The sequence below is a fragment of the Mytilus trossulus genome, chromosome 10, assembly GCF_036588685.1.
Source record: "Mytilus trossulus isolate FHL-02 chromosome 10, PNRI_Mtr1.1.1.hap1, whole genome shotgun sequence".
Taxonomy (NCBI): domain Eukaryota; kingdom Metazoa; phylum Mollusca; class Bivalvia; order Mytilida; family Mytilidae; genus Mytilus; species Mytilus trossulus.
This window is the reverse complement of record NC_086382.1, coordinates 61,560,199-61,574,152: the sequence shown is the minus strand read 5'-3', so window position 1 is coordinate 61,574,152 and position 13,954 is coordinate 61,560,199. Positions and strand designations below refer to the sequence as shown.

At 32.8% G+C, this 13,954-nt stretch overlaps 1 protein-coding gene across 2 annotated transcripts; it reads right to left on the bottom strand.

Annotated features, from left to right (window-relative positions):
• Positions 1–9,709: 9,709 nt before the first annotated feature.
• LOC134686453 (uncharacterized) lies at positions 9,710–13,141 on the bottom strand. Of its 2 annotated transcripts, none has more exons than XM_063546117.1 (5): positions 12,949–13,141; positions 12,666–12,714; positions 12,405–12,481; positions 11,600–11,723; positions 9,710–10,029 (listed from the first exon to the last, which is right to left on the bottom strand). In XM_063546117.1, exons 2-5 carry the CDS (start codon positions 12,685–12,687, stop codon positions 9,794–9,796), a joined length of 459 nt encoding a protein of 152 aa, XP_063402187.1. In that variant the 5' UTR covers positions 12,688–12,714; positions 12,949–13,141; the 3' UTR covers positions 9,710–9,793. The 2 variants fall into 2 exon arrangements, with proteins under 2 accessions (XP_063402187.1, XP_063402188.1); XM_063546118.1 differs by having other exon boundaries at positions 11,600–11,708; positions 12,949–13,135.
• Between the last annotated feature and the right edge of the window lie 813 nt (positions 13,142–13,954).

The window sequence follows — 13,954 nt, the reverse complement described above, 5'->3', positions numbered from 1 at the left end:
GCCGCCTGATTCTTTTAAGTGACATACATGTATGAACAACAGAGTCGGTGTGGGGCCACTAAGCTTAACTGCCCGCTTTGCACCAGCCAATATAAATGAATGCCTAGGGTGGGAATCGAACCCACATACACCAACTCTGTTGTCCCTATATTTTTAAATGAACAAAAAATTATCAAAAATAAATTTTTTAAAATGTATAAATTGGTTAAAATTTAATTATCAATTTATACATGAAAATATTTATAGGTTGATTTTCTGTGATTCAGATGGCTACTCAGATTGTAATCTCATAGGCTCTAATGTACAGCTACATGAATAGACAGCGTAAGAGTGTTTAAAATTGCTAAGGCAGACTTTTGGGGAGAGGAAGGAGCTTAAGGCATACTTTTTCGAGGAGCTCCATGTATGGTAAATGCGTAGTCCTTTTTTTATATAGTTTTACCCAAAGTGTTGACTTGCTAGACCCCTCCCCCTTTAAAACTCCTGGATTCTCATCCAATTTGATAGAAATCTAAACTGCTTTGAAACAAGGTTGTTTAGGTAATAACAATTATGTTTGGGAATAAAATAGAATGGTTGCTTTAAACATGTTAAATGTTGCTGAACATTTTGTTTGAATTATCTAGAATATACATGTCATTTTGGTCTTTTGTGGATAGTTGTGTCATTGGCAATCATAACACATCTTCTTTTTTATATGTACTTGTGGTTTTAATTGTGGACATTTTAAATCCATGTTAACTTATGCATGACTCTGGCCTCTGGTACAAATTAGAACATGGAATTATTCATGCAAACTCACAGAAAGATTCTTGAGATTTAAATTTCCACAGAATAATAAATAAACAAAAACATTAAACATTTTAAACAATTAGCATACTAAAATTTATGATAAAACATTTAACATACTAAAATTTATGATAAAAGAGATAACAATCCATTTTTAGATCGTGAAGCTCCCTTGTCACCTACTTACAGTGTTTATATATCTCAACTTGTATGATTCTCTCTTGTATGTACACAATGTAACAATGTTTTAGATTTTAACGAGAGAAATTTATGTATTACTGAAAAATTATTACACCAGGGTTTTCCATATCACAACCTAGTCATTACATTTACTCAATTTTATCAGCGGTATAAGGACATTATTTATCTAATATAGCTCAACATGCAGACTTCTTAAACGTTCAGGTATTTCACATCCAATTTTTTATGGAAATATTCTTTATAAAGCACACAGGTGTCAGTATTCACCTCAGAAACTAACAAACCTTTGAATAGACTTTTTAAGAAGGAATATAGTAACGATACTGTTATCAGGTCATTAAAGATTGCATATTTTGGCGTTAATATCGATTCACTTATAGGGTCTTTGCATTGGAACTAAACACATTTATTCAAAAAACAGTTGTTGGCATGACACTGGTTATGTTCTTCTTATATATGTTATGATGGTATGATACTAAACCCCTAACAGGACGAATTGTGCTTGATATTCATATGATGAAATCATAATCTTTCAGTCAGTTTTATTGAAGTCTGGAGCTGGCATGTCAGTTAACTGCTAGTAGTCTTTTGTTCTTTATGTATTATTGTCATTTTGTTTATTTTCTATGGTTACATCTTCTGACATCAGACTCAGACTTCTCTTGAACTGAATTTTAATGTGCGTATTGTTATGCGTTTACTTTTCAAAATTGGCTAGAGGTATAGGGAGAGGGTTGAGATCTCACTAACATAACCCCGCCGGATTTTTGCGCCTGTGCCAAGTCAGGAGCCTCTGGTCTTTGTTAGTCATGTAATATTTTAATTTTGGTTTCTTGTGTACAATTTGGAAATTAGTATGGCGTTCATTATCACTGAACTATTATATATTTGATTAGGGGCTAACTGAAGGACGCCTCTGGTTGCATGAATTTCTCGCTACTTTAAAGACCTGTTGGTGACCTTCTGCTGTTGGTTTTTTTTCTTTGGTCAGGTTGTTGTCTTTTTGACACATTCCCCATTTCCATTCTCAATTTTAACATTTTGATAAAATAAAATAATTTACTAACCCTTTGCAATGTTACTTCAACATTTAATCTGGGGTTCCAGAAAACTTTTAAAATATATAATCTCTTGCAGTCATATGCAGGGTATACATGGTATAGCGCTCATAGGTTTGTCTCTATAAACATGATAAAGATTTGCTAAGTTTACTCATACAGAATCCCAATATCGCTCTCATTAGTATATATAGATACATGTGTGCTCAAATTACCATTTGAATTAGTCTCAAAATTGATATATCTAACTCAATTGAGTAGATCTAGCTCAAATTTTACTCATAAATGTAAGTGATCATATTTGCTCAATTTAAGATCTCATGGGTGCTCGTAGTGATTGGAAACTGATTGTATTTGCTCAAGTACTCATGTATGCGTGAACATATGTCTTATTCAAATACCTAAAATTTTACATGGATTTATACACAACTTAATAATTTTGGCAATACATATGTACATGTGACATGTATGGCATGGTCAAAAATTATACAATACTACAACAGTTAATCTATATTTATACCTCTAAAATTGTAGGGATTCTTCAAATATATCTAGAGGCTAGTAAATGGTACGGACAACGCCACTTATTGTTATTCAGTAAATGTGATTTACCCAAATTCTGACTTTCAGTGTACAAATTATAAGACTCTTGCTTTTACGAGCAAGAGTCAACATTCACACTCAAAAATAGTCCATCTCTATTGGAAGAAAACTCTGAATATTACATACATGTAAAATACAATTATTTCAACCAATAATTATATATAAGAATTACTTACAAATTCATTAACAAAATCCGCTTTTTTTCTAATCAAGGGACGTAATTATTCAAATATAATGCAAGTAACTAAGTCGGAGAAGGAGCGAAAATCCGAAACAGTACCTTAAAAAACAGAAAATAGTTCCAAGTGTGTCCAAGTGATCAATCTACTTGTTATTTACGAAGAAAAGAAATTTAACTTAAAAAATTGTTGAGATCTTTAAAAAAAAAAACCACAAATTGTTGCATTTAAGAATACAAAGAAAGTAACCTTATCTTTAAGGGCCTTGCAGGTTCTTGTTACTCCTACCCAATCTGCTGGTATTTTCAAAATGGCTGCGGGGGACGCGGCCTGAAAAATGATTTTAATATTGTGTCAGATTAAATATTCTTGATTTTGCTACGTTAATATTATAGACAAATATGCTACAAACGGTTTAAAGATGTTACTCTAAATCAAATAATTGAAATATAATTACCTTTCTGTGTGTAATTGCGTGAATTGATTTTCTCTCGCTCGCTCTTGCTCACTTGATGAATATGCATTCGTGGTATTCATCCGCAACAACAATTTTTCGGTATATCATTGATATTGAAGATCGTTTGATTAATATACGAATATTTCTAACGACAAAACATTTTCATATTATTAATTTGCATTTAAAAAAATCAAAAAAATCTTAGTATCCATTGAAAACATGAATTTTAAAGAAGCGACAAGGAATTTTGTTCTGCACTATTGTCCGCGGGTTCATACGGTTAATTTCCCAACACGAATTATATATGCATTTCTTTGATCTTTGAAGATCTTTGAAAAGTAGGCGATGGCAATACACCCGAGGCCCCTCAGGGGCCTCTGATGTAAAAATAGAACAAATATGACAGAGGGAAATCTATGTCAACCAATAAATTATATGCTCTTGACTTCGGGCATGCATGCACATATATATATATAAAGGATGCGGCACGGTTCAACATTTGTGTAGGCTGCTCTTAACCGTAACCTTAGACTGTGTTGTAGCATCACAACATAAGAACAAACTGTTTAAATCAGAAGCATAGTTGCCGCGTTAGAATGTATGGAATTTACGTAAAAGACGAATGTCGTTATAAAACTATAAAAATTACACTAATTTTCTTAACAATAAGTATATGCAGAGACATATTATACAATGTAACATATTGTATTACATGTCTCTGGTGTATGTTAATTAAAGTAATGGAACACTGTATTTCAAAGTGTATCTTTTATAAATAATTTTGAGGAGCGATACTCTAAAAAAAATTACAAGAGGCATTCTGATAAAGTAGTACCATGTAGTCGTCCTATCTCTGACACCCGGTTTGTCTTTAACACTAACAAAACTGCTTTGTTTGATTACTTCTGGCGCAATTCTTTAAAAATGACTTACAAAATGATGATGTACTTATGTAGATTTTGTCCCATTTTATCTAAAAATCTTTCAGCAAGGGCAAGTTGTTTCAACTTTATTATTCAAGGTCACGCAAAAAAAAATGACCGTTGATAGGTATTTGTGAATGTTCAAATTTGAATGTCAACGGGAATTTAAATATAGACACTTTTTTGGGTGGTGGTGGTAAGGGGGGGGGTTGTTGAGAGCTTTGTAAGAAACTGCTGCTAAGCCTTATACGAGAAATGTAAGTTCACTGTTTAATAAAATCAACGGTACCAATTTTGTTGCACCAGATGCGCATTTCGACAATACATGTCTCTTCAGTGATGCTCGTAGCCAAAATATTTGAAATCCAAAGCATATATAAAAGATGAAGAGCTATAATCCAAAAGGTCTAAAAAGTATAGCCAAATTCGTGAAAGGAATCAGAGCTTTGCATGAGGGAGATACATTCCTTAATTTATAATAATTTCTAATGTTTTGTAACAGCAAATTTTAATAACACAAAAAATCCGTATTTTCATGCCAGTACCGAAGTACTGGCTACTGGGCTGGTGATACCCTCGGGGACTAATAGTCCACCAGCAGAGGCATCGACCCAGTGGTAGTAATAAAATCAACGGTACCAATTTTGTTGCACCAGATGCGCATTTCGACAATACATGTCTCTTCAGTGATGCTCGAAGCCAAAATATTTGAAATCCAAAGCATATATAAAAGATGAAGAGCTATAATCCAAAAGGTCTAAAAAGTATAGCCAAATTCGTGAAAGGAATCAGAGCTTTGCATGAGGGAGATACATTCCTTAATTTATAATAATTTCTAATGTTTTGTAACAGCAAATTTTAATAACACAAAAAATCCGTATTTTCATGCCAGTACCGAAGTACTGGCTACTGGGCTGGTGATACCCTCGGGGACTAATAGTCCACCAGCAGAGGCATCGACCCAGTGGTAGTAATAAAATCAACGGTACCAATTTTGTTGCACCAGACACACTCAACTAAATATCAATTAATGCATCTTTCAGGTTTTCCCAAATTTTAAACGTCACCATTTTATATTTACCGTGTTCATTGATAACACAAAAGCTAAAGCAAAACGACTATTTTGGTTCAAAAACAATAATGATATGGCAACTTATACTGACATGTTTTTAAAAATGGCAGTGCGGTTTATGTCTCATTGTTGAAGTCCGAACATCACATTTGTGAGAGAGGATCGAACAATTTAAACATGTTTTCTAATTGAAGAGGGGAAATAACTCGGCTTTAGTATGAACACTATTGTATTACAACAACCTTATGCAACGTCAACAACCAACTTGTCAATTCAACAAATTCCACTCTTAGTTTTGAGGCTGTGACACGAAAACATTCCTAGAGCTTTGACTGAAACAGTTGCATAATACGTTTACGATTTGCTAGATAAAAAATTGGAAAAGGAAACGCGCAATGTGTCAAAGACACAACAAACATTTAACTGAGCATAAATTTAAGAAAAACATACAAGTCTAACAAACACTAACCACAGACAGGCGCAAGTATGAAGAAAAATGGATTCAAATATAGAATTACCTAACACACAGCAATACGCACTGTAAAAATATTAAGACATATATTCTATTAGCTGCTTTTCTAGTTAAAACACTAAACAGATATGAGTGTCTCGTTGTTTTCAATGTTTTAAGTTCTTATGCTATTAAACACACTACACAGCAATAAAAAAGATTATTCTTTTAAGATAATTACTGCTGAGTAAACACGGTTAGGACAACAATTGTGTCAGTTCAGTGTTAAGTAGATATTATGTATGTATAAATACGGTATTAGCATTGTATAGAATCAGCTTGAAGCCAGCAACGCGAAGTTCCAATCAATACACATGACAGTTGCAGCACAGATGTAACAATGATATATCAACCCATTAGGACTATTGTTGTCCTGAATTTATGTGCTGCTTAACGGGTTGACGGCGTGCATACATTCTTACTGGCTTTGAAGCAAAAAGCGCCATCGCCATCAATCACGTACTTTTCTATATAAGAATCAGTCGGTAACATATAAATAAAACGAACTTGTGTCAATGAGAAAGCATTCCAAAGATATAAATAACCAAATGATACCTACATGTAGAGCTCTACAATTGACAGGTGTCTGTGCCATATGTTAACCAATAAATCGCATCGAGGCTAAGATCATCTGCTGAATAAACTGACCATAACAACCAATAACTAACAAACAAAAAAACTGTATTTAAAACAAAGTGCCAATATGCGTCTCAGCAAAATTCAATTGGTATTTTTTGGTAAAATGAAGTTCATACATCTATACTTGCACCAAATTATCCCGATTAAAGTAAATCTTAAACAAAAATGTGGAGTTTGATTTAATAGATTTGTAAATGTTTTTCTTTGGATGATCTACATTCTTATTTTCATGAGAAATGCTTCATATTTGGGCACATGAAATAATTTAACGAGGGTTGTTTTCATTTGTTTCATACGTTCCTTTGCGTGGTTCAAAGTTTGCAAGATTTATTATAAAACACCCAGACACATTCATAATATATAACAAGATGTCATCAAATATAAAATATGTATACAGTAAATTATTTAAGACTATAACTATCTAGGTGGTTTTTTATTGAGGTCATAAGCTTATCTATCAAACACTGAGTGGATTGGTCATGTTATTTCTCTTTACGTTAGACTTCTCTTTTCACTAAATATCGTGTTAGCTAGATAAAGCTAGATAAGGAAGTCCTTGTCCATCTGTTTTGGAACTGGTTCAAAAAAGATTTGGGTTACATTTATAGCGGAACTATCTACCAGAGCATGTATTAGCCGAAAGACTTTCAACAATAAGCAAAATTTTATACCGCTTAGTAAGCTATACAATGTATGCCTTTGAGAAGTGTTTTTGGTTCATTGCACCTCTTTCAGAAAAATTTCGTGTCTGGTAACTGATACAGGACTATCAATGCATTTACCTTCTTTTTGTGCTCATCTGCCACCGAACGCTAGCTGGTCAATAGCAATAGATAAATGCACTACTTCGATGGTCCCTTTAAATCGCTACATAAACTAAGGGATTGTGGTATGAAGAAGATTGCAAATGAGAAAACTATCCACCAAAGACTTTAGGACGCAGATGTAAACAATTGCTAGGTTTGGTCCCGGACGGCTTAGTCTTGTTAATTGTGTTATGGGTTTTTGCTATGGATTGTATTTTATTTGTTTTAAACTTTTTTGTACTTTTCACAACGATCTTTCTTGTTATAAAAAAAATAATAGATAATCATCATAAAATGATATATATCGCTTCACCCCAAAATATAACCAAAATTAATTTGCGGAAATTTCTTTTAAATTGTTACCAAGTTCATTCAAATCAAACCATTATTAAGAGCGCAGGGAAAATATACTGAGTGCCAATGAAAACGCAACACTTGGTTTTTAAAAAATAAAATTTATATTAGAAATGATAATCTTTCAAAATAAATTGTTCTTGAAAATTAACAATTCTAACAAATTATAGATCGATATCAAACAAAAATGTTTCATTGTCATCTTTCCGACGCTATAGGTATACGAAACATCCAATGTCGAATCATCAACTAACAGTTCTAACAAAACATGTTACAACCCCGTTGTCCAGCGCAATCTCGACAGCGCCGTGGAACTAATCATCCCGGACGTTTAATGTGTTCCACTTATCCCGCATATCAAACTCAAGCTGAACTTTATGATATTGGTGGTGGTTTTCATCGTCTAAACCATGTCCAATCTGATGCAAAATTTGCTCGATTGGACCAAAATCGGGCGAAACACATGACTTTTGTCCAAGATGGGTGTCAAATGTCTATGTTACCACCACTGACGGTTTTTGGTACACAATGAATGATTTTTGGTCTACAGAATTCGATATTTACGCCTTACGGCCGTTTAGATGTCACTAAGGAAAGACTTTGGTGCTCTTTAACAATTTCTGTGCAAATGATGCTTTACTAAAATTGCTCCAAAGGATCTACCATGACCACCATTGAACTCTCGTGACCTTTGTTCACCCATCAGAGGCAATATCGAATATGTTTAAGACCAAATGTATCGGTCTGGCTGAGTGTTTCTTGATTTGTGTACCCCTGGATGTCGATTATCATTAAATGATACATTTTGGTTGAATTTGTGGATGATTTGGGTTACTGTAGAGGCTACAACTTCAGTCTTCTCGTAGTTGTATGCAGTGAAAGGCTTCATTGGATCATGCCCAAAACTGCATGTCGCTAGTTGTCAGAAAGTCCTGGCATTTACTCAGATGTCTATTACATTTTCCTTACAATAAGGGCGGGAAAATTCATGACATTAGCCAAGCTTTAAATGACAAAGTCGTGAAAATGGTGCGTATGTTGAAAAGCGGTGAACTCGGTTTATGTCCGTTCAAAATAACGATTTTTTTTCCAAAAATCACTCGACCGTAAAGTTTTCGTCAATTGTCTTAAAAGTCATTTTAAACTAACTATACAAAGTTCTAATATAAATTTAAAAAAAATGTAAGATTTTTTTTAAAAACAAAAGTGTTGCGTTTTCATTGGCACTCAGTATATATAGGTGACGAATATTTATTATGTATATACATGTATACAACAAAAGCATTAACCCATTTTCTTAAATATAATGCTAGTCTGGGGATAGACACATGAATACATGGACCCTAATGAATTTGCTTTAGAACACTTTGATACATTTTCAGAAAAGTAAATAAGATTGGTAGCGATGTGATATATAACCCATCCTCTCATAGTTGTATTTCCCTCATTAATTCATATGCGCGCAAAGACACAGTTTGATTTCAAAAATAACACCAGAAAAGATGTAAAAAAAAAAGTTACGAATAACATTAAAATTAAGAAGGCCTCTGATGTAGATGGTGTCCTACCCAAGTTAGTTTATCATTTCAAATTTATAGTTGTACCAGAATTAATATAATTAATAAATCATTTTTGGGACAAGTATAATACCCTTAAACATTGCTATAATATAAAACAACCAGTTGACTAAGCACCGGTCTGTTAGCTAGATTTACCAAAACGTAACTATTTACATAAAAAAAAGAATGTTTAAGGATATTCTTTCAATTACTTTCTAAGTACCCTACATTTTTTTCAAATCTATATGATGATCAAAGACCAGCGGGAAATTATGCATATTCTAGACAAATTCCTCAATGAGATATGCATATGAACTTTGCTTTGTAGTACCCCAGCATTCTGTGAAAGATGTATAATGATCTAGTTTATTAAACAAGATAATAGCTCACAGCAAAAGTATTCGAGTCGACTAGTCTTTGCTGCTACTGTTTAAAAGTTAATCCACATATACCAGTTTTCGAGTGTTTGCTTTGATCTGATTTATGATAGAACCCACAACGGTTTCCTCTTCTCTGTTTTGTTGTTGGAAACAAATATAAATAATAACAAGTCGAGAAAAATGCTTGATGAGTTTTATTACTTTTTATAAAAAACAAAACAATAAATTAAAAACAATAAATTAATAATAATTCTTTGAATCTCTATTCTGTACTCAGCTGAGGAGAGCAGCAAAATAAGTTTACCCTTTGTCTTTTTCTTGCGGGCTTTCTCTTTTTATTAAAAATAATGTCCGTGTCCTCATTTGAAAAAGAAAAATTCCAAAATTCATAATCTTCTATAAAATCATCTTCTACCAGATTATCTTGATATTGTACAGTCTGTTCTTCCTGGAGTTGTAACCACTCGTTGTCTATAGACGAATACGTTGCTTCGAATTCTGAAAAATAAATTCGACACATTATTGGTTTTAATCTTGAGCGAAAGATTGGCATTGTCACTAGATTGAAAGAATAAGTAGAATACTGAGGAATCAAGTTTATATTTATCATTATTTGAAGTTTGGAAGAAATGTATCCTAAAAAAAACAGTCTGTGTGAAGCTTATAAGTAACCAAATAACGTACAATTATTTTAACAGTTGTCGCCCTTTTTCTAATTGTATCTCCTAAAATGGAAACATACCACGACTCAAGTTACGTAAAGGGCAAACTATCAAATACTCAATTGTTGAATTCAAAGCGACAAAACTATTGTTCTTTGTGAACCTAGCTATATATATATATATATATATATATATTATATATGTATATATAAGTACGTCTGAGTCAGTGACAACCCTACAACAGATGTATCCATCGGATCGCCATCAATGATGGTGATACATGGCTGTGTACATAATGTATATACAACTCGCCTAAACATCAACCCAACAATGTTAGATCTGTAAATTTGCTTTCGCAAATTTTTGGTTCTTCCCTCGCCGGGATTCGAACCCATGCTACTGTGATATCGTGACACCAAATCGCCTGCACTGCAGCCGTCCCGCTAGACCACACGACCACCTGTGCTCTCAAAAAAAGAGCTTTCGGTGGCCATATGTTACCTTTCCACGTCAGTTTTAATCTAGCGGCGTACTACAGTACATGATATATAAGGCATGAAGATGTTATTGTTACAGATCAGCTAAATTATCTACAGTAAAGGATCCTACAAATTAATGTAAGATACAGTCACAGAAAATAATTATATTCATAAGTACGTCTGAGTCAGTGACAACCCTACAACAGATGTATCCATCGGATCGCCATCAATTATATAATATATATATATAAAACAAAATATGTGCTCGTAATTCTATAAAAAACACTAAGAAACCGTTTGATAGTTCGCACAGAATACAAGAAACAAACTGAACGGAGTACGTACATAAAGTATAATTTTATTGGTTAGTATTAGTATATATATAGAATATTGTATACTCATTGAGTGGATATGAGTAGAATAGTAAGTTTATTGTGCGGAGGAGCAACTATTGTCCTGAGGCGTAGGCGAGGGCAATAGTTGTACCCAAGGGGCAATAAACTTAGTACTATGTCACGAATATCCAGTCAGTAAGTGTTTTATTTTATCGTAAAAGACAACAGACGATAAATGGCGGTGATTTTACGTATCGTAATATAAAAAGCAGAAAATCAACCATAACGTTTACTTCATAAATATTCTGAAATGCTAAGGCTACGTCCTAGATATAATAGGTAAAACACGTCGTTACTCCCGCGGTATTTTCAAAATCCTCCAATCGCGAAGCTGCATTAAAAATTCCGCGAAATATAATGACGCTTGAGGTCAAATATATAGACATAGTTTCATCGAGGTCCAATAAATGGAAACTATTGACCGGTCCATAAGTCCAACGGTCACAATTTTGAAAGAATAGTCAAAATATTGTGTACTTATTTTATATAGAAAATAATAACTGAGGTATATAATAATGAACGTTATAAATACCTTGTTCATAATATTGTTCTTCGGCACATAACGTTGCTTCAAACGTCTGTGTTGCTTTGGAAACTTTGGAAATTTCGGAAACTTTGGACTTCGTGCAGTATGCCTTTATCTGTAATAATAAAAACTGAAAATATAATAACACGTATTTTAATATCATGAATAATTCTTACACACATAACTGTGACAACTATTTAAGAGAAAGATTGGTATTTAGGAAATAATTGTAATAATTGGTAGGAATTTTCAGTCTAGCTTAATTTAACTACAATTTCAAAACGCATATACTGGAAACTGTTTGCATGTCCAAACGTTAAGACAGAAGAAAGATGCACGATGGGTCTAAAACAAAAAGATTTACAATAACCCAACTCAGTGTTTTTTTTCAATGAACCAACGAACAAGACCAGACTTGTGTGATTTGCTTATCTATAGTAGAGCATGTTGGCTCATTGTTTTTAGAAAACATCTCATGTGAATAATTAATTCATACAAAATTTTATATAAATTAAAATAACAAAAAAATACATAAAAGTTATTATTAAAATTTGTTCCAGTCCTTGATATTATATTGTGTTTATACTTGTATGTATGTGGTGAGACTTTAATAAACTATTGAATCTGAATCTATGCATGAAATTTTTTTCACTGATAATATGAAGAAACCAACAATAATTCAATGGTTTTAACTTCCAAATAACAGCTAGTGAAATATTTTGAATACAATTTGGTTTTATTTAAAAATGTTTCTGAATTTGTAACTTTTGTTTATAAAGATATTTGCGTGATTCAATTTACTTAGCGTTACCTTAACAATCCTCATCAGTAAACTAAAAAGTGAATTGTCTTTCTTCTTCATATTTTCTTCTCCTTGGTTAACTTTTTCTGAAAGATAAACATGCACAGTATAGTATACGGATGGATGCAATAAAGATAAAACATAGAAAATCAGATTTGCAAAATGTACATAAAATTAAAAAGATATAAATTTTGATGGTGTAACCCTTGTTTTTCAATGAATAATTCACACACAAAATAAATAAAAGTTAAAAAAAATATATATACTCACTATATTTTTTTCCATATTGCATTTCCTGGTCTTTTTCCGTTGTGTTATCCTGAAATATTTCCATGTTGAATTATTTTTCAATGTTAAATTATTACATACGTTTGAGAATGATGAAATTTAGTTGTTTGTGTTATTTATATATAAAACCTTTTTTTCAAATATCTCAAATAAGAGTAATTTACCTCTACTAACAGTAACTTAATTACTCATACTTACTCGCCACTGAGTACTGATCATCTTACTTTTTATAATGTACAATAAAAACAAATATATAAATTATTACCTTAATTATTTATTTGAATTCCACTCAAACGCAATTAGGGATGCGATCACATAGTATGCCGCGGCAAATGGTCTGTTCTGAAAGTATCCTGAACGGTCAATTATTGCGATGCGATCGTGAAACTCGTATTAGATCGTGCAAGAAAATTTATCGGTACAACTCATGCAAGGTCAGTATTCAATCCAAATTGACAGAACAACATAATGCAGATCGAAAAGGGGGTGTCAAAAATTCACGTGACACTACCTGACGTTAATTTTATAATTAACAAATTAGTGATAAGCTTCTTACTGTATGTCCATGCAATTAATTTACCTTAAGGTGTTTATACAATAATTTTTACAACCGACTGTTAATTACTCGTTCGGCTCCTTTAATGTAGGGAACCCCCGTGTGAAAATTTAGAGATTATTCTTATTTTCACATGTTTTTCGTTTTTCTACTTAATAAATTTGTGTTTGATATTGGCACTTTCACCGACATTATGTTTTCGTTACTACGATACAAATTCTAAATCCGTTATACTTCATTTTTGTAATTATCAACATCATTAATCCTCACATTTTCCTCACATTTAAACCTGTTCTAGATCTGTATCTGTATATATATGAACACTGTGTGATACCAATAATGGCTTTTAAACAACAGAAGAGAGAGCGCCTCCGATTAATCCCGACTGTGCGCGAAAGCAGTTTTGAAGCTCTCAACTCTCAATGTGCGCACTACAGTGCCATCAAAGTGGATCCATTCGTTCACAGTTTTCACGGAGAATGTATTTGAATATTATGGTGCTTTGCACGTTGGAATTTCAAACCACTTTGTATTGTTCTTAACTTCTTTTTCCACAATATTTATTTTCTGATAACTGTCAAGTTTCTTGGCAGTAATTGTTCCTTTTGGACGTGTTTTTTTTTAATATTTGTCTGGTTATATAGCAGGAACCAGAACCTCAACCCACTTGTGCAGGAATATAAGCTTCTAGCTTGATCGTCTGTAGGTCTAGTCG